A 27,124-nucleotide genomic window follows, 5' to 3' on the forward strand; every position below is an offset into this window, starting at 1 on the left:
TCACTGTACCTCAGTCAAATAGATTTTATTGAGAGCTGCAATTTTGAAAACTTTGTCCAAGTCTTAATTTATTTGACATCTTTACATTTTAAGTGGGATTGGGAAGCGTGAACATTTCTTCCTCGTTTGGTTCATTAAAAGGACAAAATACCATACCACCGAGCCTAACTGCCTTTTTGTTTTTAAATAGTAAACAACACTGGAAGTCCTTCCCACAAGATCATTATAGTTCCCCTTTCATGCAACTTCCGATTATGGGTACAAGTTCAGGAAATGCTGCATGCCGAGTAACCTGGCCAATAGGGTTATTATACGGTTAACAGCACTCTAATCTGGTCATTGTGTGAACCCTGATAAATATCGAATTACGAACCTCTTCACGTGCCTACTACAAAACAAATTCATGTATTTAACAAAGTCTCAGGTTCGGACAAGGAACAGTACAGCATGTATCCCAATTCATCAATTTCTTCATCGCTGAGTTCCAAAAACAGGTTGACTTTGGTATCTAAGCTGCACGTCAACAGACCTTGCTCCAAGTAGCTTATCAGCTCTTTCAGAATCAGCAGGAATTTATCGGCCAGCAAATCTGGTGACCAGTCCGATTCCTTTTCGCAACTGTGGAGGATCACATTGGTCAGCTGACTGGCAGTTAGCTTGTTGAGAACAGGGATGGACTTACAGATGGCTTTCAGTATCTTTAGGCAGCAACAGCGACAGCCTCCGTCCCTCTCGTCCAGGGCTCGGAGCTTGACGGTCTCTGCAGTTCGGAAGCTTTGCCGCCACATGTTTTCGTAGCGTCCATCCCGATGCGGTTTGGCAATTAACATGGTCTCCTCCATCACAATCAATGGCAAGAACTCAATAAATAATGTTTTACTCGTGTCGTACTGAACCTCTAACGTCAGGGTTTCAGAAGGGACCACCGGTCGAATGATAAGGTCCAAGACACTGCCTATAGCTGGCCAGTTGATGGTCCCTGACAAGGCCTTGTCAAACGTCTCGTTCACGACTTTAGGTGAGAGGTAGCCGCCCACGATGCAGCGGTCCCAGTAACTGCTGCCTCGGGGGAAATATTCCACGTTTTCCCTGCGGACCAGCCAGAACCCAGGGGCATTCATAATGGTCTCCTCCCCTGGGATTGCAGCCCAGAGGTTCTTTTCTAGGATCAATGGAACCATCAGTTGAACATGATCTGCAGTGACCACCTAAAGAATCAGACACAAGTAAACTCAATTGATGGTACTGTCAGAAGTGATTTTATCAAGACAAGCATATCACAACACGTGAATGTCATAAACATCACTAATCAAGATAATAAAATTCCAAGAGACCATAAGAGAAGTACTGAGGTACTGAAGAGCTGCTCTTCTCTTCCACCGCATTCAGGACCCTCATCTTCATGTTGCTTGCCATTTTAACACAAGACCCTGCTCCCATGCCCACATGTCTGTCCTTGGCCTGCTGCAATGTTCCAGTGAAGCTCAATGCAAACTGGAGGAACAACATCTCATCTTCCGGTTAGGCACGCTACAGCCTTCCGGCCTGAACATTGAATTCAACAACTTCAGATGATTAGCTCCACCCCACCTCGACCCATTTGTTTTCATCCCATTTCATTTTAACTGTCTTTTACCATTTCTTTCTTTATATACATTTACCCCCCCCCCCCCCCCCCCACCATCTCATCCACCTTTCCTTACCCTTTTTCCCCTTTGCTTCTCCCTTGCTCCCCCCCCTCCACCCCTCCACATCTGTCAGTTTACCCTCTGATGTTATTTGCCCTGCTGTTTGACCTTTCACATCTTTTGTTCTCTCTGGGGACTGCCATTAGTACTCGTTCCCCTTGGTTTCTGTGGCCATTAGCACCCGGTTTCCCTGGGTTTCTGTGGCTATGACTCGTCTTTCATTCTCACTCCACAGTATAAATATTTCCCACTTTCTGTCTGTTAGCTTTGACAAAGGGTCATCTGTACTCGAATCATCAGCTCTTTTCTCTCCCTACAGATGCTGCCAGACCTGCTGAGATTTTCCAGCATTTTCTCTTTGGTTTGAGACCATAAGAATGTATTCAGGGCAGATTCTTATAACAACATATTCTGGAACTGATCAGGGAACAGGTTATTTTAGACCTGGTAACAAATAATGACACACGATTAATTCATTACCTCACAGTAAAGGATCCTCTTGGCAAGTGATCATAATATGATTGAATTCCATATTCAGTTTGAGGGTTAGAAACTTTGATCTGATACTAGAGTTAGGATAAATGGATAAATTTCAGGTTGGCAAACTGGAATCCATGGAGTGCCATCGGGATCGATGTTGAGATTTCAACTATTTACAATGTATATTAATGACTCTGATAAAGAGACTGAAGAATAGATTGTTACTTAACTGGAGAGAGACTGCAGAATACAGAGGGATATGGATGTCCTCGTACGTGAATCACAAAAAGCTCATATGTAGGTAACAGCATGTAATTATGATGTGGAGATGCTGGCGTTGGACTGGGGTGAGCACAGTTAGAAGTCTTACAACAACAGGTTAAAGGCCAACAGGTTTGTTTCAAACACTAGCTTTCGGAGCACTGCTGATTCACCTGAGGAAGGAGCAGTGCTCCGAAAGCTAGTGTTTGAAACAAACATGTTGGACTTTAAACTGGTGTTGTAAGAGTTCTTACTGAGCATGTAATTAGGAAGACAAATGGAGTGTTGGCCTTTATTGCAAAGGGGATGGAGTATAAATGTAGGACGTTTTGCTGCAGCTACACAGGGCATCGGTGAGACTGCACGGTTTTGTGTACGGTTTTGATCTCCTTACACAAGGTGGACATAATTGCATTGGAAGCAGGTCAGAGATGGTTCACTAGACCAATTCCTGAGACGAAGAAGGTTGTCTTTATGAGGAAAGGTTGAGCTAGCTGTGTCTGTACTCATTTTAGAGGTGATCGTATTGAAAGATAGACAAGAACTTTCTCTCACAGAGGATCATTAGAATTTGGAACTCTTTTACACAGAGTGCAGTGTAGGCTGGGTGATTGAATATAGGAAGGCTTTTGTTAGCCTTTATCGTTAAGAGGATTTGAGTACAAGAGTAATGATGAAGTCCTGCTTCAATTGTTGGTTGGACCGCACCTGGAGCACTGTGTACAATTTTGGTCCCCTTACCATAAGAGAGGATATAATTGCCACAGAGGGAGTGTGACAAAAATTCAATAAACTTGCCCCAGGACGGCGGTACTGTCCTATAAAGAGGGATGAGGGTAACTAGGCCAGTATTCTCTAGTGTTTCGAAGAATGAGAGGTGATCTCACAAACTATTTAGAAGGGGTAGATGTGGGTGAGACGTTTCCCCTGGTTGGGGAGTTTAGAACAAGGGGACACCATTTCAAAATAAGGGGGAAGTCACTTGGGACCGAGATGAGAACTTTCTTTACTCAGATAATTGGGGATCTTTGGAATTCTCTACCCCAAAGGGTTGTGGAAGCTCAGTCATGTTTAAAACAGAGGTTAACAGATTTAAAAATACCAACGACACAAAGGGATGTGAGGATAGTGTGCAGAGAAAAAGGGATTGAAATGGATGATTAGCTGTGATCATATGGAATGGTGGAGCTGGCTTAATGAACTGAACGGCCTATTCCTGCTATATTCAACATTGAGTTAGACAGACTTTTGATCTACAAGTGAGTCTGACTGTGGACTGAGGAGATCGCGTGACCATGAATTTGAACAGCAGTAGAGCTCCTCCCAGTATCACAGCTAATATTTATCCTTCGATCAACATAAAAAAACAGACCAGCTCTTTGAAGCTTTAGGGAACCTGATGTGTGCAATTTGGCTGCCCTATATTAGATGACAATTCAAAACTACTTTATTTGCTATAAACTACTTTGTGACGGCCTGACGAAGTGAAAGGTGCTATATAAATGCAAGTTCTTTCTTTTACCATAAACATAATCGGAGTATGTGGGCAGCACGGTGGCATAGTGGTTAGCACTGCTGCCACACGGCGCCAAGATCCCAGGTTTGATTCTGGTCCCGGAATACTGTCCGTGCGGAGTTTGCACATTTTCCCTGTGTTTGCGTGGGTTTCGCCTGCACAACCCAAAGATGTGCAGGGTAGGTGGACTGGCCATAATAAATTGCCCTTTAATTTAGAAAATGAATTGGGTACTCTAAATTTGTAAAAAAGAACATATTAACAATCGGGAGAGCCTGCACTAGACTCGTCTAATGGCCCAAGCAATATCTAACAGCACATCCGACATTACCAAGACTTCCACTTGGGAGTCAGGAGATCAGTTCAACCTACACACTCCCACTTCCCCGTTACAAATTCACTGTCCTTACTCCTAATCCTGATGCTCTTTATACTACATGCCACTCCACAACAGAGAAAGAGTACAAGCGGTCTGCTTCCAGATCAGTGGGACGCCACGCAAGGGAATTAGATTAAACGCAAACCTGTAGATCGTCATACAGACTGCCGCTGAGATACATGTCCCGGAGGGGCATATCAGGAAGCTTGGTGTGGATGAAATTCCGCAGTTCTGTGCAAATGTCCATTGCCGCCTGCTTGGCCCGGCTTATTTCTGCACCTGGGATGACAACATGCTTACGGTAATACACATAGAGTTTATCCTGCAAGGACAAGCGGAGTCGAGCTTTCTTCAAATCCATCTGACTTTTCTTGGCAGAACCTTTGGAAGTACCTGTATCGAGACACAAAGTGCAGTAGAAGCAAAAAATTAATTTAACACCGAATATACAAGTCCAAATTGTACGTTATCAAAATCAAACTGGTCATAAAGGAAAATAGTTTAAACGACTCAGTCAACCTTGGAGCAGGCAGAGGACTTACATAGATAGTTTTAACATACAAATAAAAAATAAAGGTGGTTAGCACTGCTGTCTCACAGCGCCAGGGACCCCAGATCGATTCCGGCCTGGGGTGACTGTGCCGAGTCTGTGTGAGTGCTCCGGTTCTCTCCCAGTCCAAAGATGTGCAGGTTAGGTGGATTGGCCATGATAATTTGCCCCTTAGGTTAGGGTTACAGGGCGGGGGATTGGGCCTAGGTAGGTGGTCTTCCGAAGTGCCGGAGCAGACTCAATGGGCCGAATGGCCTCTTTGTGCACTGTAGGGATTCTATGAAGATGTTAAAATAATGGAGTGGATGCTTCAACTTACTACAATGCCACATAATTAACTTTGTTTTCTTGGTCTTAGTTAGGCATTCCAAAGAATTATAAATCCCATTAAGCTTCTGTTCATTGAATAACACTATCTGATAAAATTAGTATTCATTATAACAACTGGCACTTGACAGTGTCTGCAGTGTAAAACATCACCCCGAGGCATTTTACAAGGCAAGTTTAAGAGGGTCAGATACTAAAGCGTGTGAGGGTTAAGAGAGCTGACGAGAAATCTCGATCAAAAAGATGCGTTTGAAGATGCAACTGTAAAGAGGAGATTGAAAGGAAAAGAAGGAAGACCTGCATTTATGTAGCGTCCTTCATGGCCTCAGGACGTCCCAAAGCACAGCCAATGAAATATTTTTGAAGTAGTCACTGTTGTGTGGCCATATAAAATGGCCACCTACAAAGGATAATGGAAATTATGGTTAGGCTGGGACACAGACAGTACACAGCCCCCGTGTATTGTGCAGAGGGAAACCAGACCTAACTGAAACTCACACCTGCTAAAAGTCAATCACCAATTTCCCCAGGACAATGGGACACGGATCGAAACATAACAGCAGTAACAGACTTGGGGGCACCTATTTACCTTATTTGGGAGTGCATATGTGCCTTGGACAATAGCAGCTAGGACCCGCCCAGCCATCAAGGTCCCCACCTCCAATTGGTCAGAATCGATGAGGGTGATCGAAACCCTATCGATCCACTGGATCCCGAGTCGAGACCGCCCTAAAGAGCGCAAAAGATCGGGGGATAAGAAGAACTGCGCAACCAGTATTCGGCCTCTGCTTCGACCAACTGCAGCATATCGACCAGCCAAGTTCAAGGACCGCGATAGCTACCTGAAGGACGAGCCGCAGCCGAGATGAACCTGAAGACTTCCAACCGATCGACGAGAGGATCCAGATAAAGGCATTATCTAACCTGCACAGAGCCGGGCACTTGGAAGTTAAGTAAAGGTCATTTTAGTTGTTAGGTATAGTTTAATGTGTAGCCACGTGTAGAGATAAGCCTGTATTTAATAATAAACTATAAAGGAACTAACATACTGGTTGTGTGGTTATTTGTCCAATACAAGGGACGTATTTGGGTCTTGTGGTTCTGATAAAAGAGCAACAGTTGTAATGTAGGAAATGCAGCAGCAACACAGTAAACAGCCATGTTGACAAGATAGTCTTTTTTAAAAGAGGGATAGCGATTGCCCAGATGAAGGTTTAAGCAGCAGCAATGACAAGACAACTGGAGGCTTTGAAATCAGCTGTTATCAAGGTAGAGGTCAGAATTAGAGGGCAGTGGGCAGCACGGTGGCCTAGTGGTTAGCACAACCGCCTCACGGCGCTGAGGTCCCAGGTTCGATCCCGGCTCTGGGTCACTGTCCGTGTGGAGTTTGCGCATTCTCCCCGTGTCTGCATGGGTTTCGACACCACAACCCAAAAATGTGCAGAGTAGGTGGATTGGCCATGCTAAATTGCCCCTTAATTGGAAAAAATAATTGGGTAATCTAAATTAAAAACAAAAAAAGAATTAGAGGGCAGAAGGATGTGGTTCGGGAAACAAGGCTGGAGCAAAGGAGTGTGGCACTGGAGGCATTGATGGCACGACAGAATTTTAAATTGGATCTGTATTAGGACATTAGCCAGTATAGATTAAAACGATTTAGATCAACGAATAATCATTCTCACCTGGAAGGGCTTGCAGGTGATATTGATCATGGATCACTATAATTAACTTGTACCCTACCACTGCTTGTGATCGCACTCAACAAAATCATTTTTCCAAGTTGTGTATGAAGATGATTCAGCATTGTGAAAGGAATGATGTCCCACCGTTAGAAGTCAGATGCTACGATGAATGGAATATTTTGTCAGCCAGCAAGTGTCTACACTGAGGCTGAATCTGTTGGTGCAAAAATGACTCAACCTCCAGTTTCAAAATCATCCACTGCAGTCAGTACAGGTAACATAACCAATGGATCAGATTAGAGATCTGCTCTGCTGCCACATCTAGTGGTGGCGGAGGTTCCATAAACACCGTTCATCCTCAATGACAGCAGAGGCCAGCACATCAGTGTAAAAGTAATGAGCTTCAGCCAGAGGTGACAGGTGGAAGATCCATCCACCTCCTCCCGAGATCCTCACCAGCACAGATTCTGATCTTCAGCCGATTCACTGCATCCTGCGTGATACCCAGAAACTGCCAATTGCACCGAACATGGTGACTATAGGTCCCAAACACAAACCTGGCTCTACTGCTGTATTCCAAAGCTCCCTCCCCTACAACTGCACCCGTTGCTTCAGCGTCATTAAATGTAATTTTCTCCTTCTATAATTATGTAGTACACCATACGTGCTGTACAGTAAACCACTTATCATACCCGACAATTTACCTGCTTCAAAGCTCATGCTACCGGTTGGCAACGCTTGTAGTGATCTGCTAACATTCATTTTCATATCCCTGGTCAGTAAACGTGGCGACGACCCAATCCAGCTGGGCTCCTCCCAGCTTTGCTTCCCGGATCTCAAATCCATCTTGCTGGGGCTACTTGGGGCACTGATCGCACGGTCATACATCTGCAAGAAAAAGGTTAAAAAAGAAATAATATTGGTCACGAGCAACTTGCTACATACAGTATTTACTGTACTCCAGTAATTATTTTTCACTCTTTTATGGGATGTGGGCATCACTGGCATTAGTTGCCCACCCATTAAGGGCAGCACGGTAGCATTGTGGTTAGCATAATCACTTCACAGCTCCTGGGTCCCAGGTTCGATTTCGGCTTGGGTCACTGTCTGTACAGAGTCTGCACATCCTCCCCGTGTGTGCGTGGGTTTCCTCCGGGTGCTCCGGTTTCCTCCCAGTCCAAAGATGTGCAGGTTAGGTGGATTGGCCATGATAAATTGCCATTAGTGTCCCTTAGTGTTGGGTGGGGTTACTGGGTTATGGGGATAGGGTGGAGGTGTTAACCGTGGGTAGGGTGCTCTTTCCAGGAGCCAGTGCAGACTCGATGGGCCGAATGGCCTCCTTCTGCACTGTAAATTCTATGATCTATGATCCCTAATTGCCCTCGAAGTAAACATTTCAGAGGCAGTTAAAGGTCAACCCCATTGCTGTGGGTCTGGAGTCACATGTAGATCAGGCCGGGGAAGGATGGCAGATTTCCTTCCCGAAAGGATATTAGTGAACCAGATTTGTCTTTACAACAATTGATGATCGTGTCATGCTCACCACTACGGAGCTTTATTTTCCAGATTTATTAATTGAATTTAAATTTCATCAGCTGCCGTGGTGCGATTTGAACCCATGTCTCCACAGTACTAGCCTGGGCCACTGGATGACTAACTAGTGACATTACCACTGGGCCACTGTCTCATAAAGAAAGACACCACTGAGTGAGGAAAAACATTATAGTCAGTTAAGCAATTTCAAGATCTCCTGTCTGGACCAGCGCACTTAATGAATAGGCTGTGCACAACAGAAGAAATTAGAAGCAATGTTGGTCCCAAGGTTCTTAATCGGATTGCTATCAAACTAAATCTGACACTAAGCTGCTTTAGAACAATTGATCAAAAGCTTGGTCAAATAGGCTGTGTTTAAAGGGAGAGAGAGATGAGAGATTTTGGGAGGCAATTCCAGATCTGAGGAGTTAGGCAGCTGAAGGCACAACTTCCAATGGCGGAATGATGGAAGTCATGGATCCACTATTCAGAGCCTTATGAGCACAGAGATACTGGAGGGTTGTAGGACTGAGGGGTTACAGATATAGGGGGTGCCAAGGTCAGGGAGAGATTTAAAGAGAAGGAGAAGAACAATTGCATGACCAGGAACCGATATTGATCAGAGAAAGCTGCACGTAAACGTGGCTTGGTGCAAGTTAGCTTACAGGCAGCAGGCTCAAGTTTATTGAGGTTGCAAAATGGGAGGCCAGTCGCTCCATGGAACTGGAGAACCTGGTTTGAGGAGGAGGGTATGGAGTTGATGGAGGAAGCAAAACGGATAAATGCTGAAAGATAACGAGGACGCTACCCTCTTAACGGCCAATGTTGCAATGCCCAGCATAGCTGCTCCACCAACACCAAGCACCAGCCTGGCATTCGAGAGGACAAAGTCAATGGCATTCCCAATCCCATTGTCTCCTTTCTTGTTTTTCCCATCTCCTATGCCAGCCATCTTGAACAGAGTACACCTGGAATAAAAAATAATTTCAGTCATATTCAATTTTATTTTAAAACAAATGATTTTGAAAAACATTTTCCTTCAAATTTTTTGGGTGGTATTTATGGGGTTTGGGGGGGGGGGGGTAGCTTTGACCAAGATACCAGAATGACAGCCCACTTATCGTTTACCCTGTGTGTCTACCTGGACCACCAGAGCAGGCTTAGCTTAATGTGTCAGCCAACGAGCAACATGTGGAAACATAGACCTCTACTGGAATGTCAAAACTGGGCATTTTTAAAACATTATTCATTCACAAATGTGGGTGTCACTGGCAAGACCAGCATTTATTGATCACCCCTCTGCAACCATGTGGCTAGGCCATTTCAGAAGACAAGTGAATATCAGCCATATTGCTGTGGGTCTGCAGCCACATAGAATCCCTACAGTGCAGAAGGAGGCCATCGAATCTGCACCAGCCATCTGAAAGAGCACCCTACTAGGCCCACTGCCCGCCCTATCCCGGTAACCCCACCTAACCTGCTCATCCCTGGACATTAGGGGCAATTTTTTACCATGGCCAATCCACCTAACCTGCACGTCGGTCAGACCAGGTACCGATGGCAAATTTCGAGAAATTTAAAAGCTAGCGCAGTAATGGTGATGCCGAAACTACCACCCTTGCTGTAAAAAGCCATCTGGGTCACTCATCTCCTTTCAGCAAAGTAAATCTGTCGTCCTTACCCAGCGTGTCCTCAGACCAGCAGCAATGCAGTTAACTCTTACATTCCCTCTCAAGTGACCCAGCAAGCCACTCAGTTGTATTTAAGAAGGCAGCTCGACACTACTGGCAATAAATGTTGGCCTTGCCCACCTGCCGTGAATGAATTTTAAAAACACTCTCTGTAGCCTCAATGTAATCCTATAATGTAGCATCACTGCCGTGCAGAAAATTTTAATACATCTGTTGTTGCTATAAAACCCAAATGCTATGGTGTTTGTTTTTATGGCTTCCTCGGCCTGGAAGCACACTTTCAGGTAACCACGTCCCAGGTCCCTTTGTTAGTCACACCCTTCCAATGTCTCTCTCTCTTCATGTATGTCTATCAAAATTATCACTTTTGATTTCTCCACGTTAAATTCCATTCAATCCATCCCGCCCAACGTACATTCTTCTGAAATTTCTCACAACCCTCTTGCTGATTACCAAGCTCCCAGTGTGGTTTTAAATGTCTTTGTGACATTCTCAAAACTGCACGCAGTACTCTAAATTGTGTCCCAACAGTTGGGAACTGAAGAGTCATACGGACTTGAAACGTTAACTGCTTCTCCCTCCACAAGCTGCTGAGTTTTTCCAGTGTTTGCTGTTTTTTATTATACACCGTTGGCCTTTGCTTAGTGTTTATACTCGCCATTTCTGGTAATTCTATGTTGGAACAGGTCTCTCTAGTTCAGCCACATATTCTGCATCGTTTCCCTGTGTACTCCCATCGTTAGTTTACCTTCTCAAAACTATCTTGCACTCCCCCACATCGATCGCTACCTACCCAACCCGCTAACCTCTTCAACTTCTCCCAAAGCCTTTCTACAGTCCTCACAACACACAAAGGGCAACATAAAACAGCACTCACCAACTCGGTTCTTAACAATGTTTCATTCCTCCCTTGTGACTAAGTCCCTTCACCCTCTTTCCTTATCCATCTGAGGGAACTGGCGTCATTTACTCTCAAAAGTTTGTCGAGACTGGGTGTCAACTGAAATGTTCAAAACTTGAGTGGAATAGATTTTTGTTCGGCAAGGGCATTAGTGGATATGGAACCAAGTTCTTACAAGCAGCAACGAGGTGAGTGACCGGATAAACTGCTTTGGTGATGCTTGAGGGATAAATATTGGGCAGGACACCCCTCCCCCCCTCTTCAAAGTAGTGACACACTATCCTCAGCATCCAACTAAGAGGGTTTATGGAGCACAGAGGAGCCCATGATCTAACTATGGTGGAACAGGCTGGTGGGGCTGAATGATATTCTCCTGGTCTCATAAGCACCACGAGATGGGAAAGATTTAGGGCTCCTGTGCTTGTTAACTGCCCAGTAATCCCACTGGAGAGATGTGGAAGTTTTATACTGGAACAACATTGAGCTCATCTCTGCAGACGGCTGGAACATGTGGAATTCAGGGAACGTACGACAAGGCTGGAACTGTACCCCAACATAAAATCACCACTTTAGTCAGGAAAGCAGAAAGAGGAAAAAAAGGTACTCTGATTCCAAAAATAATACACAGCTAATAAACTATTGGCAGCCAGTCAAAAATATTGTCATACGGGCAGCACGGTGGCGCAGCGGGTTAGCACTGCGGCCTCACGGCACCGAGGTCCCAGGTTCGATCCCGGCTCTGGGTCATTGTCCGTGTGGAGTTTGCATATTCTCCCCGTGTTTGCATGGGTTTCGCCCCCACAACCCAAAGATGTGCAAGCTAGGTGGATTGGCCACATTAAAATTGCCCCTTAATTGAAAAAAAAAGAATTGGGTGCTCTAAATTTATAAAAAAATAAATACATGCATTTATTTTTGTTCTTTCATGGTCTGTGGTTGGCACTGGCTAGGCCAACATTTATTGCCAGTTCCTAATGCCCCCGAGGAAGTAGTGGTGAGCCCGCCGTCTTGAACCACTGGAGTCCGTGTGGTGTAGACACACCCATATTGCTGTTAGGAGGGGAGCCCCAGGATTTTGACCCAGAGTCATTGAAGGAACATGAAACTAGAATCACACGAATGTGCACCAAGTGTTTTACAAAGAACTATCAAATTATTTGTGGTCAAGAGATGTCAAGGCATCCCTAGGATGTATTAATTTGGAGGAATTATATGCTTATGGATCACAACATGTTGATCATAACTTACACGACAAAAATACGTAGAAAGAGACACAAACTAAGATAGATAGAGAAATACAGCACAGAACAGGCCCTTCGGCCCACGATGTTGCGCCGAACTTTTGTCCTAGGTTAATCATAGAATTTTGGACAATTTTTCATGGCCAATCCACCCAACCTGCACATCTTTGGACTGTGGGAGGAAACCGGAGTACCCGGAGGAAACCCACGCAGTCACGGGGAGGATGTGCAGACTCCACACAGGCAGTGACCATTGGGAACTTGGGACCCTGGAGCTGTGAAGCAATTGTGCTATCCACAATGCTATTGTGCTGCCCTTAAGAAGTTAACCTACACTCCATTATTCTACCCTAATCCATGTACCTATCCAATAGCCGCTTGAAGGTCCCTAACCTTTCCGACTCAACTACTTCCATGCCCCCACTACTCTCTGGGTAAAGAACCTACCTCTGACATCCCATCTATATCTTCCACCATTTATCTTAAATTTATGTCCCCTTGTAATGGTTTGTTCCACCCGGGGAAAAAGTCTCTGACTGTCTACTCTATCTATTCCCCTAATCATCTTATAAACCTCTATCAAGTCGCCCCTCATCCTTCGCCGTTCTAATGAGAAAAGGCCTAGCACCCTCAACCGTTCCTCGTATGACCTACTCTCCATTCCAGGCAACATCCTCGTAAATCTCCTTTGCACCTTTTCCAAAGCTTCCACATCCTTCCTAAAATGAGGCGACCAGAACTGCACACAGTACTCCAAATGTGGCCTGACCAAGGTTTTGTACAGCTGCATCCCCTCACGGCTCTTAAATTCAATCCCTCTGCTAATGAATGCTAGCACACCATAGGCCTTCTTCACAGCTCTATCCACTTGAGTGGCAACTTTCAAAGATCTATGAACATAGACCCCAAGATCTCTCTGCTCCTCCACATTGCCAAGAACCCTACTGTTAACCCTGTATTCCGCATTCATATTTGTCCTTCCAAAATGGACAACCTCACACTTGTCAGGGTTAAACTCCATCTGCCCAGATCTGCATTCTATCTATGTCTCTTTGAAGCCGACAACAGCCCTCCTCACTATCCACAACTCCACCAATTTTCGTATCATCTGCAAATTTATTGACCCACCCTTCAACTCCCTCATCCAAGTCGTTAATGAAAATCACAAACAGCAGAGGACCCAGAACTGATCCCTGCGGTACACCACTGATAACTGGGCTCCAGGCTGAATATTTGCCATCCACCACCACTCTCTGTCTTCTATCGGTTAGCCAGTTTGTTATCCAACTGGCCAAATTTCCCACTATTCCATGCCTTGTGCTTTCTGCACAAGCCTACAATGGGGAACCTTATCAAATGCCTTACTAAAATCCATGTACACTACATCCACTGCTTTACCTTCATCCACATGCTTGGTCACCTCATCAAAGAAGTCAATAAGACTTGTAAGGCAAGACCTACCCCTCACAAATCCGTGCTGACTATCCCTAATCAAGCAGTGCCTTTCCAGATACTCAGAAATCCTATCCCTCAGTACCCGTTCCATTACTTTGCCTACCACCGAAGTAAGACTAACTGGCCTGTAATTCCCAGGGTTATCCCTATTCCCTTTTTTGAACAGGGGCACGACATTCGCCACTCTCCACTCCTCTGGTACCACCCCTGTTGACAGCGAGGACGAAAAGATCATTGCCAACGGCTCTGCAATTTCATTTCTTGCTTCCCATAGAATCCTTGGATATAACCCGTCAGGCCCGGGGGACTTGTCTATCCTCAAGTTTTTCAAAACGCGCAACACATCTTCCTTCCTAACAAGTATCTCCTCAAGCTTATCAGTCTGTTTCACACTGTCCTCGCCAACAATATGGCCCCTCTCGTTTGTAAATACTGAAGAAAAATACTTGTTCAAGACCTCTCCTATCTCTTCAGACTCAATACACAATCTCCCGCTACTGTCCCTGATCGGACCTACCCTCGCTCTAGTCATTCTCATATTTCTCACATATGTGTAAAAGGCCTTGGGGTTTTCCTTGATCCTACCTGCCAAAGATTTTTCATGCCCTCTCTTAGCTCTCCTAATCCCTTTCTTCAGTTCCCTCCTGGCTATCTTGTATCCTCCAGCGCCCTGTTTCTTCAGCCTTACATAAGTCTCCTTCTTCCTCTTAAGAAGACATTCAACCTCTCTTGTGAACCATGGTTCCCTCACTCGACCATCTCTTCCCTGCCTGACAGGGACATACATATCAAAGACACGCAGTACCTGTTCCTTGAACACGTTCCACATTTCACTTGTGTCCTTTCCTGACAGCCTATGTTCCCAACTTCTGCACTTCAATTCTTGTCTGACAGCATTGTATTTACCCTTCCCCCAATTATAAACCTTGCCCTGTTGCACGCACCTATCCCTCTCCATAACTAAAGTGAAAGTCACAGAATTGTGGTCACTACCTCCAAAATGCTCCCCCACTAACAAATCTATCACCTGCCCTGGTTCATTACCAAGTACTAAATCCAATATGGCCTTCCCTCTGGCCGGACAATCTACATACTGTGTTAGAAAAGCTTCCTGGACACACTGCACAAACACTACCCCATCCAAACTATTTGATCTAAAGAGTTTCCACTCAATGTTTTGGAAGTTGAAGTCACCCATGACTACTACCCTGTGACTTCTGCACCTTTCCAAAATCTGTTTCCCAATCTGTTCCTCCACATCTCTGCTGCTATTGGGGGGCCTATTTTTTCCATGTCGGTGCAACATCGAGGGCCGAAGGGCCTGTACTGTGCTGTATCATTCTATGTTCTCTATAGAAAACTCCCAACAAGGTGACTGCTCCTTTCCTATTTCTGACTTCAACCCATATTACCTCAGTAGGCAGATCCCCCTCGAACTGCCTTTCTGTAGCTGTTATACTATCTCTAATTAACAATGCCACCCCCCCACCTCTTTTACCATCCTCCCTAATCTTGTTGACACATCTATAACCAGGGACCGCCAACAACCATTTCTGCCCCTCTTCTATCCAAGTTTCCGTGATGGCCACCACATCGTAGTCCAAGTACCGATCCATGCCTTAAGTTCACCCACCTTATTCCTGATGCTTCTTGCATTAAAGTATACACACTTCAACCCATCTCCTTGCCTGCAAGTACTCTCCTTTGTCAGTGTTACCTTCCCCACTGCATCACTACGTGCTTTGGCGTCCTGAATATCGGCTTCCTTAGTTGCTGGACTACAGATCCGGTTCCCATTCCCCAGCCAAATTAGTTTCATGCTGAAAGTTAGTTTTCCTCCCGAAGAGTACTAGAAAACCTACCCCCCAGGATATTGGTGCCCAGCACCAATAAGATAAGGAAAGGCATAGTTAAAACCCAACATGCAGGGAGATTATTTGTTCTGATTTTCAATCTTTTTAATGTTTCAATTTGTATTAACTCTGCTTCTCTCTCCTCAGATGCTTCTAGACCTGCTGAGTTTTTCCAGCATTTTCTGTTGTTATTTCAGATTTCCAGTATCTGCAATATTCTGCTTTAATTTTAGGGTCAAGTGTGACCCCGGTCTGAAATCTGCCTGACAACAACCCTAGGTGAGGGGGCTGTTAAAGATTAAAGAAAGACACAGACTGTTTTGCTGGGAAGAAGGTGCAAAGTATCTTCAGATAATTGCCCAGTTCCCTTCGAACGCCACGATTAAATCTGTCTCCTCTACACTCGCAGACAGTGCATTCCAGGTCCTATCCACTCGCTGTGTAAAAAGAAAAGTGTTATCTCATGTTCCCTTTGGGTCTTTTGCCAATCACTGTAAATCCTCTGGTTCTCGAGTCCAGCATGTATAGTTTAGCACAGCTCTCTCCTTAATAAAGTCACAGACTTTCTATCTGGAGTTCCTCAACAAAGATTAAGAAATAAATCCCTATCACAAAGTCTCAGTACCCAGGACTCTGTGACCAACCAAACAACTCTTATCGCCGCCTATAGACCCCTTCCCAACTAACTCGAAGTGTGAAAATTCCTGGTCTACAGTACTTATTCTCAGATTGGGAATTCATTTTCCACCGCAGCACGGTGGCGCAGTGAGTTAGCACTGCTGCCTCACGGCGCCAAGGTCCCAGGTTCGATCCCGGCTCTGGGTCACTGTCCTTGTGGAGTTTGCACATTCTCCCCGTGTCTGCGTGGGTTTCACCCCCACAACCCAAAGATGTGCAGGGTAATGGATTGGCCATGCTAAATTGCCCCTTAATTTGAAAAAAATAATTGTAACCCTAAATTTATTTTTTAAAAAGATAGATTTTTTAAAAAAGCATACCTAGAAGTTTTGGAGATAGATGTTTAATCTTGGCTCTGGATTAAACCAGGCCTCCAAGTTTGCTCTTCAGAAAGTAAATGCCTTTCTCCAATTGCTTAATCTTTTCTTCCTCCTCGGTGAGGTACTGATTCTTTCTGAACTCCCTCTTGATGAGTGTATAGTAGTAGTCTCGGTCTGTGTACTGGAGATTGCGGCCCTCGCGCAGGAGAGCTCGGTAAAGATTCAGCACAGCCACACGTGACCAGACCGCCATGACAAGAGACATCAACGAGGGAAATTGGGATGGCTCTCCAATCAGTATGAAGCTAGTTCTGCCATACCTGGAAAAAAATAAAGAAAAGTTGACAGAACAGTCACAGAAACAGGCATTCGGCCCAACTGGTGAATGCTGAAATTTATGTTCCGTTTGAGCCTCCTTTTAAAAAAATAATCTTTATTAGTGTCACAAGTATTATTGTAGTGTTTATTCTGTAACTTTATAGTGTGTTAATTTGCATTGTTGTTAAAATGCTGGGTTGTTCATGGGGATGGGGCGAATGTATATGATTGTTAATATTATTGTTATTTTTGGTATTTTATTAAGGTGCGTCAATGCTGTATAAAATCAAAATTTTTCAATAAAAATTATTTAAAAAAAAAAAAATTAGTGTCACAAGTAAGCTTACATTCACACTGCAAAGAAGTTACTGTGAAAATCCCCTAGTCACCACATTCCGGCACCTGTTCTGGTACACAGAGGGAGAATTCAGAATGTCCAATTCACCTAACAGCACGTTTTTCGGGACTTGTGGGAGGAAACTAGAGAACCCGGAGGAAACCCACACAGACTTGGGGAGAACGTGCAGACTCTGCACAGACAGTGACCCAAGCCGGGAATCGAACCTGGGACCCTGACGTGGTGAAGCGACAGTGCTAACCACTGTGCTACTGTCCCATCTCCCATCCCTACTGCATTTAACTCTATCAACATAACCCTCAATTCCTCTCTCCCTCGTGTTTCTCTAATTTCCCCTTAGAATTATCAATTTTATTCACTTCAACTATTCCTTGTGGGAGGAAGTTCCACCACTCTCTAGGTAAAGACGTTTTTCCTGAATTCCTTGTTAGAAGTGTGTCTACTTCAACGCCAGGAGCATCCGGAATAAGGTGGGTCAGCTTGCAGCATGGGTTGGTACCTGGGATCTCGATGTGGCGATTTCGGAGACGTGGGTAGAGCAGGGACAGGAATGGTTGTTGCAGGCTCCAGGATTTAGATGTTTCTGTAAGAACAGAGAAGATGGTAAAAGAGGGGGGGTGTGGCACTGTCAATCAAGGAAAGTATTACGGCGGCAGAAAGGACGTTTGAGGACTTGTCTACTGAGGTAGTATGGGCCGAGGTTAGGAACAGGAGAGGAGAGGTCACCCTGTTGGGAGTTGTCTATAGACCTCCGAATAGTTCCAGAGATGTAGAGGAAAGATAGCAAAGATGATTCTCGACAGGAGCGAGAGTAACAGGGTAGTTGTTATGGGGGACTTTAACTTTCCAAATATTGACTGGAAATACTTTGTTCGAGTACTATAGATGGAACAATTTTTGTGCAGTGTGTGCAGGAGGGTTTTCTGACACAGTATGTAGACAGGCCAACAAGGAGCGAGGCCACATTGGATTTGGGACTGGGTAATGAACCCGGCCAGGTGTTAGATTTAGATGTAGGTGAGCACTTTGGTGATAGTGATCACAATTCGGTTATGTTTACTTTAGCGATGGACAGGAATAGGTATATACCGCAAGGCAAGAATTATAGCTGGGGGAAAGGCAATTATGATGATATTCGGCAAGATTTAGGTTGTCTAGGATGGGGAAGGAAACTGCATGGGATGGGTACAATCGAAATGTGGAGCTTTTTCAAGGAACAGCTACTGCGTGTCCTTGATAAGTATGTACCTGTCAGGCAGGGAGGAAGTTGTCGAGCAAGGGAACCGTGGTTTACTAAGGAAGTTGAAGCACTTGTCAAGAGGAAGAAGGAGGCTTATGTTAGGATGAGACATGAAGGCTCAGTTAGGGCACTTGAGAGTTACAAGTTAGCCAGGAAGGACCTAAAGGGAGAGTTAAGAAGAGCGAGGAGAGGACACGAAAAGTCGTTGGCGGATAGGATCAAGGAAAATCCTAAGGCTTTCTATAGGTATATCAGGAACAAAAAAATGACTAGAGTAAGATTAGGGCCAATCAAGGATAGTAGTGGAAAGTTGTGTGTGGAACCAGAGGAGATAGGTGAAGCATTAAATGGATATTGTTCGTCAGTGTTTACACTGGAGAAAGATAATGTTGTCGAGGAGAATACTCAGGTACAGTTGACCAGGCTAGATGGGATTGAGGTTCACAAGGAGGAGGTGTTAGCAATTTTGGAAAGTGTAAAAATAGATAAGTCCCCTGGGCCAGATGGAATTTATCCTCGGATTCTCTGGGAAGCCAGGGAGGAGATTGCAGAGCCTTTGTCCTTGATCTTTATGTCGTCTTTGTCGACAGGAATAGTGCCGGAAGACTGGAGGATAGCAAATGTTGTCCCCTTGTTCAAGAAGGGGAGTAGAGACAACCCTGGTAATTATAGACCTGTGAGCCTTACTTCGGTTGTGGGTAAAATGTTGGAAAAGGTTATAAGAGATAGGGTTTATAATCATCTTGAAAAGAACAAGTTGATTAGCGATACTCAACACGGTTTTGTGACGGGTAGGTAATGCCTCACAAACCTTATTGAGTTTTTTGAGAAGGTGACCAAACAGGTGGATGAGGGTAAAGTGGTTGATGTGGTGTATATGGATTTCAGTAAGGCGTTTGATAAGGTTCCCCACGGTAGGCTATTGCAGTAAATACGGAAGTATGGGATTGAAGGTGATTTAGCGGTTTGGATCAGTAATTGGCTAGCTGAAAGAAGACAGAGGGTGGTGGTTGATGGCAAATGTTCATCCTGGAGTTCAGCTACTAGTGGTGTACCGCAAGGATCTGTTTTGGGCCACTGCTGTTTGTCATTTTTCTAAATGACCTGGAAGAGGGTGTGGAAGGATGGGTTAGTAAATTTGCAGATGACACGAAGGTCGGTGGAGTTGTGGATAGCGTTCAAGGATGTTATAGGTTACAGAGGGACATAGATAAGCTGCAGAGCTGGGCTGAGAGGTGGCAGATGGAGTTTAATGCGTAAAAGTGTGAGGTGGTTCACTTTGGAAGGAGTAACAGGAATGCAGAGTACTGGGCTAATGGCAAGATTCTTGGTTGTGTAGATGAACAGAGAGATCTCGGCATCCAGGTACATAAATCCCTGAAAGTTGCCACCCAGGTTAATAGGGCTGTTAAGAAGGCATATAGTGTGCTAGCCTTTATCAGTAGGGGGATTGAGTTTCGGAGCCACGAGGTCATGCTGCAGCTGTACAAAACTCTGGTGCGGCCGCACCTGGAGTACTGCGTGCAGTTCTGGTCACCACATTATAGGAAGGATGTGGAAGCTTTGGAAAGGGTTCAGAGGAGATTTACTAGGATGTTGCCTGGTATGGAGGGAAGGTCTTACGAGGAAAGGCTCAGGGACTTGAGGTTGTTTTCGTTAGAGAGGAGAAGGCTGAGAGGTGACTTAATAGAGACATATAAGATAGTCAGAGGGTTAGATAGGGTGGACAGTGAGAGTCTTTTTCCTCGGATGGTGATGACCAACACGAGGGGACATAGCTTTAAATTGAGGGGTGGTAGATATAGGACAGATGTCAGAGGCAGTTTCTTTACTCAGAGAGTAGTAGGGGTGTGGAACGCCCTGCCTGCAACAGTAGTAGACTCGCCAAATTTAAGGGCATTTAAGTGGTCACTGGATAGACATATGGATGAAAATGGAATAGTGTAGGTCAGATAGACTTCAGATGGTTTCACAGGTCGGCGCAACATCGAGGGCCGAAGGGCCCGTACTGCGCTGTAATGTTCTATGTTCTAGATACGGACAAGGAGCAGGCCATTCGCCCCCTCTGGCCTCCTCTGCCATTTTATAAGATCATGGCTGATCTGATAGTAACCTCAAATATGCATCCCACTTATATTTTTACGGAGCATTTAGACAGGGAGTTGTGAGGGGGAAGTTGCAGTATTGATAACCTATCACCACCTTTTACCAAGAATCTATCCAGCTCTGCCTTAAAACTATTCAAAGACTCTGCTTACATCATCTTTGCAGGAAGAGAATTCCAAAGACACTCAACCCTCAGAGAAGAAAATTCTCCTCACCTCTGTTTTCAATGGGGGACCCCCATGTTTTTAAAACAGTGACCCCCCCCGCTCAAGCTGTAGATGCGCCCACAGAAGGAAGCATCCTCTCCGCACCCACCCTGTCAACACCCCTCAGGATCTTAGCAGTGGCCATCATATATTTATATCCTCTAGTCTTGGGACTGCCCCAACTAGTGAGAACATCTTCACCACATCTACACTAACAAATCTCGCAAAACTTTAAAGATCTCGAGCAGGTCACAGTTCAGAAATCTCTTTTCTAGGGGCAGCATGGTGGCACTGTGATTAGCACTGCTGCCTCATGGCGCCGAGGTCCCAGATTCAATCCCGGCTCTGGATCATTATTAGTTCTCCAGGTATTTCGCAATAAGGCATAGCTTGTATGCCACGTAACCAGGCAAAAGATCCAATTTTACTTATTTATTTAGTGAATGTGAATCTCCAAAGCCAGGTGAAAGCCTCCTCACTTGATGAGTTTAAGGGGATTAGATAGAAGATTTTTGGTACTTTTCCCTGTTAGGTGACAGGAGTAGTTCAGACAGAGAGCTTTCCCACACCTTACAATGTCTCTGCATCCACATTACTGTTCTCTCAACCAAAACTTTCCCCTTCCTCTTGCCTACATGGCTGCAGATAAAGAGCTGGAAGATGGGATTAGACTCGAAAGCTCAGCACGGACATAAGCCGCCAAATGCGCTCCTTTTGTGGGTTAAACATTTCTGTGGCCTGGTCTCCCTTTTATTTCAGGTGTTAATAACCCTGTTGAGTATTAATACTTTTAATATTCTTAATTTTAAGATGATCGCATTTGTAGTTTTCTTTCTCCATCATTCCCTTCATATTTTTGCACCTTTCATTTGCTTGCACTTCAGAGGCCTGTGTCTCTTTTGAGATTGTTTTTGTACACACACCACACACTTTCCAAAAAAACTCAGTTTGCCGGCAATTCAACCTATTAATCGTCTCTCTAACAGCACTTGGTATTCATATCTAGTTCTCTCTCACGCACCCCCCCCCCCCCCCCCCCCCCCATTCTGTTTCAGTCCTATTGGAGAGCTTACTTATTTTCAGGGTCTGCAAAAGCCTTTTTCTCCACACTGACACTCGTGTTGTGTACCGCCAACATTTTCAGCTCCAGCGAAAGGTGGAAGACAGGTAAATATACCTAAACACGAGAGCTGTAAAACTCCTCTCTCATTCCTCACGACTCGCCATTTCTACCTGTTCTTGCCTTCACTATCTCTCATTTTGTGCAGCGGTACAACATCCTTACCCTTCCTGAAATTTCAGTAATAAATGGAGATATTTTAGTTTATTAACAATCCCCGGGTATAAAACAGACACAGCTCAGTTTTAAATGGAAGTTTAGAGCCTAAGCAGCTGAAGGTGTGACTATCAATGGTGTAGTGAATATAACTGGAATTGACAAGAAACCAAAATCAAGAGGCAGAAATAACCGAGGGTTAGGAATGGATGGGGCTACAGAGATACTGAGAGAAAAGGCCATTGAAGGATTTAAAAACAAGAATGAGTTTTAAAATTGTTGCCAAACCTAGAGCCACTGTTGCTTAGCAATTGGAAGTTGCCATAGTCACAGAGGGTGGGCAGCACGGTGGCCTAGTGGTTAGCACAACCGCCTCACGGCGCTGAGGTCCCAGGTTCGATCCCGGCTCTGGGTCACTGTCCGTGTGGAGTTTGCACATTCTCCCCGTGTCTGCGTGGGTTTCGCCCCCACAACCCAAAAATGTGCAGAGTAGGTGGATTGGCCACGCTAAATTGCCCCTTAATTGGAAAAAATAATTGGCTAATCTAAATTTTTTTAAAAAATAGTCACAGAGGGTCACCACACCTCAGACGAGAGACAAGGTTGAAAAGGCGGGTGACAAGGTCGAGAAAGCGGGGTCTTCATGGATAATCTCAGCCGGTACAGGGATTGAACTCGCACTGTCGCTGTCGCTCCGCATCATAAACCAACCGATTGGCCAACTGAACTAAATGGGTTTCTGTGGCTATGACTCATCTTTCATTCTCACTCCTCAGTATAAATATTTCCCACTCTCTCTGTCTGTTAGCTTTGACAAAGAGTAATCGGACTCGAAACGTTAGCTCTTTTCTCTCCCTACAGATGCTGACAGACTTGCTGAGATTTTCTAGCATTTTCCCTTTCGTGAACTAACTGACCCCCATGATCAACAAACACAGGGGCAATGGATGAACAGGACTTACCATAGGTTAAGACTCAGACAGCAAGGTTTCGGATTAGCGCAAGTTTACAGAGCGCGCAAGGCGAGAGGTTAGCCAGAAGAGCGTTGGAATAGTTAAGTCTGGAGATGACAAAGGCATAGATGAGGGTTTCAGCAGCAAATAAGCTAGGGCAAGGCCAAAGAAGGGCGATGTTATGCAGTCAGACGAAGGCAGTCTTGGTGATGGAGCACAGAAACTCATCTTGGCATCATTTAGATTGCCACGGGTTGCAAGCAGTCGGGTTCAGCCTAAAACAGGGAGAGGGATGGATGCAGTCTGTAAGGAACAGGGAATGAAGACTATAGCTCTCCTTTTTTCGTAAAGGATCAGCTGTTGCTCCCTTTGAAATTTGGTATTCTTGCATCTCTCCTGATGAGTGCAAGGCAAAAAGCTTCAACAACATGTCCCTTTTCCAAATCAGCTGTTTTGGAAGAGGAGAGCAGGGCCCTATAGTGCTTTACATGGTCCAACAAGCTCTGACAATGAAAGGCCATCTTAGTACCATCTTCAAGAGGGAAACACGCTCACAGCATCATCCAATTTTATCACCGCCAATGATTCAGTCCCAATGGCCTCTCCCCTTCCAGCCCGCGTAACAAACAGGATAAAATACTGCAATGTACATGTTAAATCCAAATTTACAGAGGCGGCCTTTACTTTTAATGCAACTGTCCATATTCTGCAAGGTGCTCATAATATCAGGCACAGGGCAGCACGGTGACGCAGTAGGTTAGCCCTGCTGCCTCAAGGCACCGAGGTCCCAGGTTCGATCCCGACTCTGGGTCACTGTCCGTGTGGAGTTTACACATTCTCCCCGTATTTGCGTGGGTTTCACCCCCACAGCCCAAAGATGTGCAGCGTAGGTGGATTGGCCACGCTGAATTGCCCCTTAATTGGAAAAAATGAATTGGGTACATTAGAACATAGAACATTACAGCGCAGTACAGGCCCTTCGGCCCACGATGTTGCGCCATCCTGTAAAACCCCTCTAAAGTCCCCCTACACTATTGCCTTATCGTCCATATGCCTATCCAATGACCATTTGAATGCGTTTAGTGTTGGCGAGTCCACTACTGTTGCAGGCAGGGCATTCCACGCCCTTACTACTCTCTGAGTAAAGAACCTACCTCTGACATCTGTCCTATATCTATCTCCCCTCAATTTAAAGCTATGTCCCCTCGTGCTGGACATCACCATCCGAGGAAAAAGGCTCTCACTGTCCACCCTATCTAATCCTCTGATCATCTTGTATGCCTCAATTAAGTCACCTCTTAACCTTCTTCTCTCTAACGAAAACAGCCTCAAGTCCTTCAACCTTTCCTCATATGATCTTCCCTCCATACCAGGCAACATTCTTGTAAATCTCCTCTGTACCCTTTCCAATGCTTCCACATCTTTCCTATAATGTGGCGACCAGAACTGCACACAATACTCCAAATGCGGCGGCACCAGAGTTTTGTACAACTGCAACATGATCTCATGGCTCCGAAACTCAATTCCTCTACCAATAAAAGCTAACACACCGTACGTCTTCTTAACAACCCTCTCAACCTGGGTGGCAACTTTCAGGGATCTATGGACACGGACACCGAGATCTCTCTGCTCATCCACACTACCTAGAATCTTACCATTAGCACAGTACTCTGCCTTTCTGTTATTCCTTCCAAAATTAATCACCTCACACTTTTCTGCATTAAACTCCATTTGCCACCTGTCAGCCCAGCTCTGCAGCTTATCTATGTCCCTCTGTAACTTGTAACATCCTTCTGCACTGTCCACAACTCCACCGACTTTAGTGTCATCTGCAAATTTACTCACCCATACTTCTACGCCCTCCTCCAGGTCATTTATAAAAATGACAAACAGCAACGGCCCCAAAACAGATCCTTGTGGCACACCACTAGTAACTGGACACCAGTCAGAGCATTTCCCATCAACCACCACTCTTTGTCTTCTATCAGCTAGCCAATTTCTGATCCAAACTGCTAAATCACCCTGAATCCCATGCCCCCGTATTTTCTGCAATAGCCTACCGTGGGGAACCTTATCAAACGCTTTACTAAAATCCATATACATCACATCTGCTTTACAAACTGCTTTACCCTCATCCACCTGTTTGGTCACCTTCTCGAAGAACTCAATGAGGTTTGTGAGGCACGGCCTACCCTTCACAAAACCATGTTGACTATCTCTAATCAAATTATTCCTTTGCAGATGATTATACATCCTATCTCTTATAAACCATTCCAAGACTTTTCCCACAACAGAAGTAAGGCTCACTGGCCTATAGTTACCGGGGTTATCTCTACTCCCCTTCTTGTACAAGGGGACAACGTTTGCTATCCTCCAGTCCTCTGGCACTATTCCTGTAGACAAAGATGACTTAAAGATCAAAGCCAAAGGCTCAGCAATCTCCTCCCTAGCTTCCCAGAGAATCCTAGGATAAATCCCATCCGACCCAGGGGACTTATCTATTTTCACACTTTCCAGAATCGCTAACACCTCCTCCTTATGAACCTCAAGCCCTTCTAGTCTAGTAGCCTGTATCTCAGTATTCTCCTCGACAACTTTGTCTTTTTCCTGTGTGAATACTGACGAAAAATTAGCACCTCTCCTATCTCCTCGGACTCTACGCACAACTTCCCACTACTGTCCTTGAGTGGCCCTACCTTAGTCATTATTTTATTCCTGACATACCTATAGAAAGCTTTAGGGTTATCCTTGATCCTACCTGCCAAAGACTTCTCATGTCCTCGCTTGGCTCTTCTTAGCTCTCTCGTTAAGAGCCTTCCTAGCTAACTTGTAACTCTCAAGCAACCCAACTGAACCATCACGTCTCATCTTCACATAAGCCTCCTTCTTCCTCTTGACAAGTGATTCAACTGCTTTAGTAACCCATGGTTCCCTCACTCGACCACTTCCTCCCTGCCTAACAGGTACATACTTATCAAGGACACGCAGTAGCTGTTCCTTGAACATGCTCCACATTTCCATTGTGTCCATCCCCTGCACTTTTCCTCTCCAGGCGATGCATCCCAAGTCTTGCCTCATCGCATCATAATTGCCTTTCCCCCAGCAATAACTCTTGCCCTGCGGTTTATACCTATCCCTTTCCATCGCTAAAGTAAACGTAATCGAATTGTGGTCACTATCACCAAAATGCTCACCTACCTCCAAATCTTACACCTGTCCTGGTTCATTACCCAGTACCAAATCCAATATGGCCTCGCTTCACCTCTAAAAACATAATATCAGGCACGAATGGATATCAGAAAGTCCTGATCTTTTGGCAATAGCAAAAACTTCTGATGGAGCACAGAAGCCAGTCAGCAAATAGACAGCAGCTTAACATCGAGCAAAGCACTTGTGACTCTTTTTAACTTTTGATCCTGCCCACGCAGCAAATAGCTGGAACAGGGGTCAGTCTGTCTGCACCCAAAAATTCTGACCTGCCTTTTTACTCGACCGGTTGATTCACTATGGAGTATTCCAGCATTTTCAGACTATAATTTCAAACATGTGATGCTATTTAAATCAAAATCTGGGTATTAGGCCTTTATTGCACCACCACCCATGAATTTTAATGTTTATCATTAGGAGGCCAATTAAAACAGTTCATGACAAGGGTTATGGGAATCATAATTGAAAAATGAATGCCAGACCTTGTAAAAATAGTTTAAATGGATTTAATTTAATTCAAGCCCCTGTTTAAAAAGAGGTGACAAATTGACCAGAATTTGGTTCACAGGCGCCGGATGTTCCCGCCTACCGGCCTCTGATTGGTTCACCCCTCCGCGGGGCGCTTCTTCCATTGGCCCCGTCGCCTGTCAATCACAGCTGCCCTGCCAGGCCTGGCTGACGGCGCGGAGGCCGAATCCTTCGCATTTCCCCCCGCCCCGCCTAAAAAACAAAAAAACCTTACCAACCCGGCAATAAGCGACCCGCCGCGATTTGGGCCAGCCCAGAAGCCAGGCCGCGCGGCTGAACCTTCCGCCTCTTCACCTCTCGCGCCCGCTCCGACCTCCGTGGGAGGATGAACAAGATGGTGGCCACGCCCCAACAATCACTCCCGGGTCACGTCCTGC

At 45.1% G+C, this 27,124-nt stretch overlaps 1 protein-coding gene across 3 annotated transcripts; it reads right to left on the reverse strand.

Annotated features, from left to right (window-relative positions):
• mief1 (mitochondrial elongation factor 1) lies at positions 1–27,124 on the reverse strand. Of its 3 annotated transcripts, none has more exons than XM_038783548.1 (7): positions 26,962–27,124; positions 17,731–17,814; positions 16,556–16,875; positions 9,225–9,384; positions 7,588–7,771; positions 4,470–4,717; positions 1–1,208 (listed from the first exon to the last, which is right to left on the reverse strand). In XM_038783548.1, exons 4-7 carry the CDS (start codon positions 9,366–9,368, stop codon positions 402–404), a joined length of 1,383 nt encoding a protein of 460 aa, XP_038639476.1. In that variant the 5' UTR covers positions 9,369–9,384; positions 16,556–16,875; positions 17,731–17,814; positions 26,962–27,124; the 3' UTR covers positions 1–401. The 3 variants fall into 3 exon arrangements, with proteins under 3 accessions (XP_038639476.1, XP_038639477.1, XP_038639478.1); XM_038783549.1 differs by having other exon boundaries at positions 26,966–27,100; XM_038783550.1 differs by lacking the exons at positions 17,731–17,814; positions 26,962–27,124 and adding an exon at positions 17,591–17,720.

The sequence above is a fragment of the Scyliorhinus canicula genome, chromosome 23 (genome assembly GCF_902713615.1).
Source record: "Scyliorhinus canicula chromosome 23, sScyCan1.1, whole genome shotgun sequence".
Lineage (NCBI taxonomy): Eukaryota > Metazoa > Chordata > Chondrichthyes > Carcharhiniformes > Scyliorhinidae > Scyliorhinus > Scyliorhinus canicula.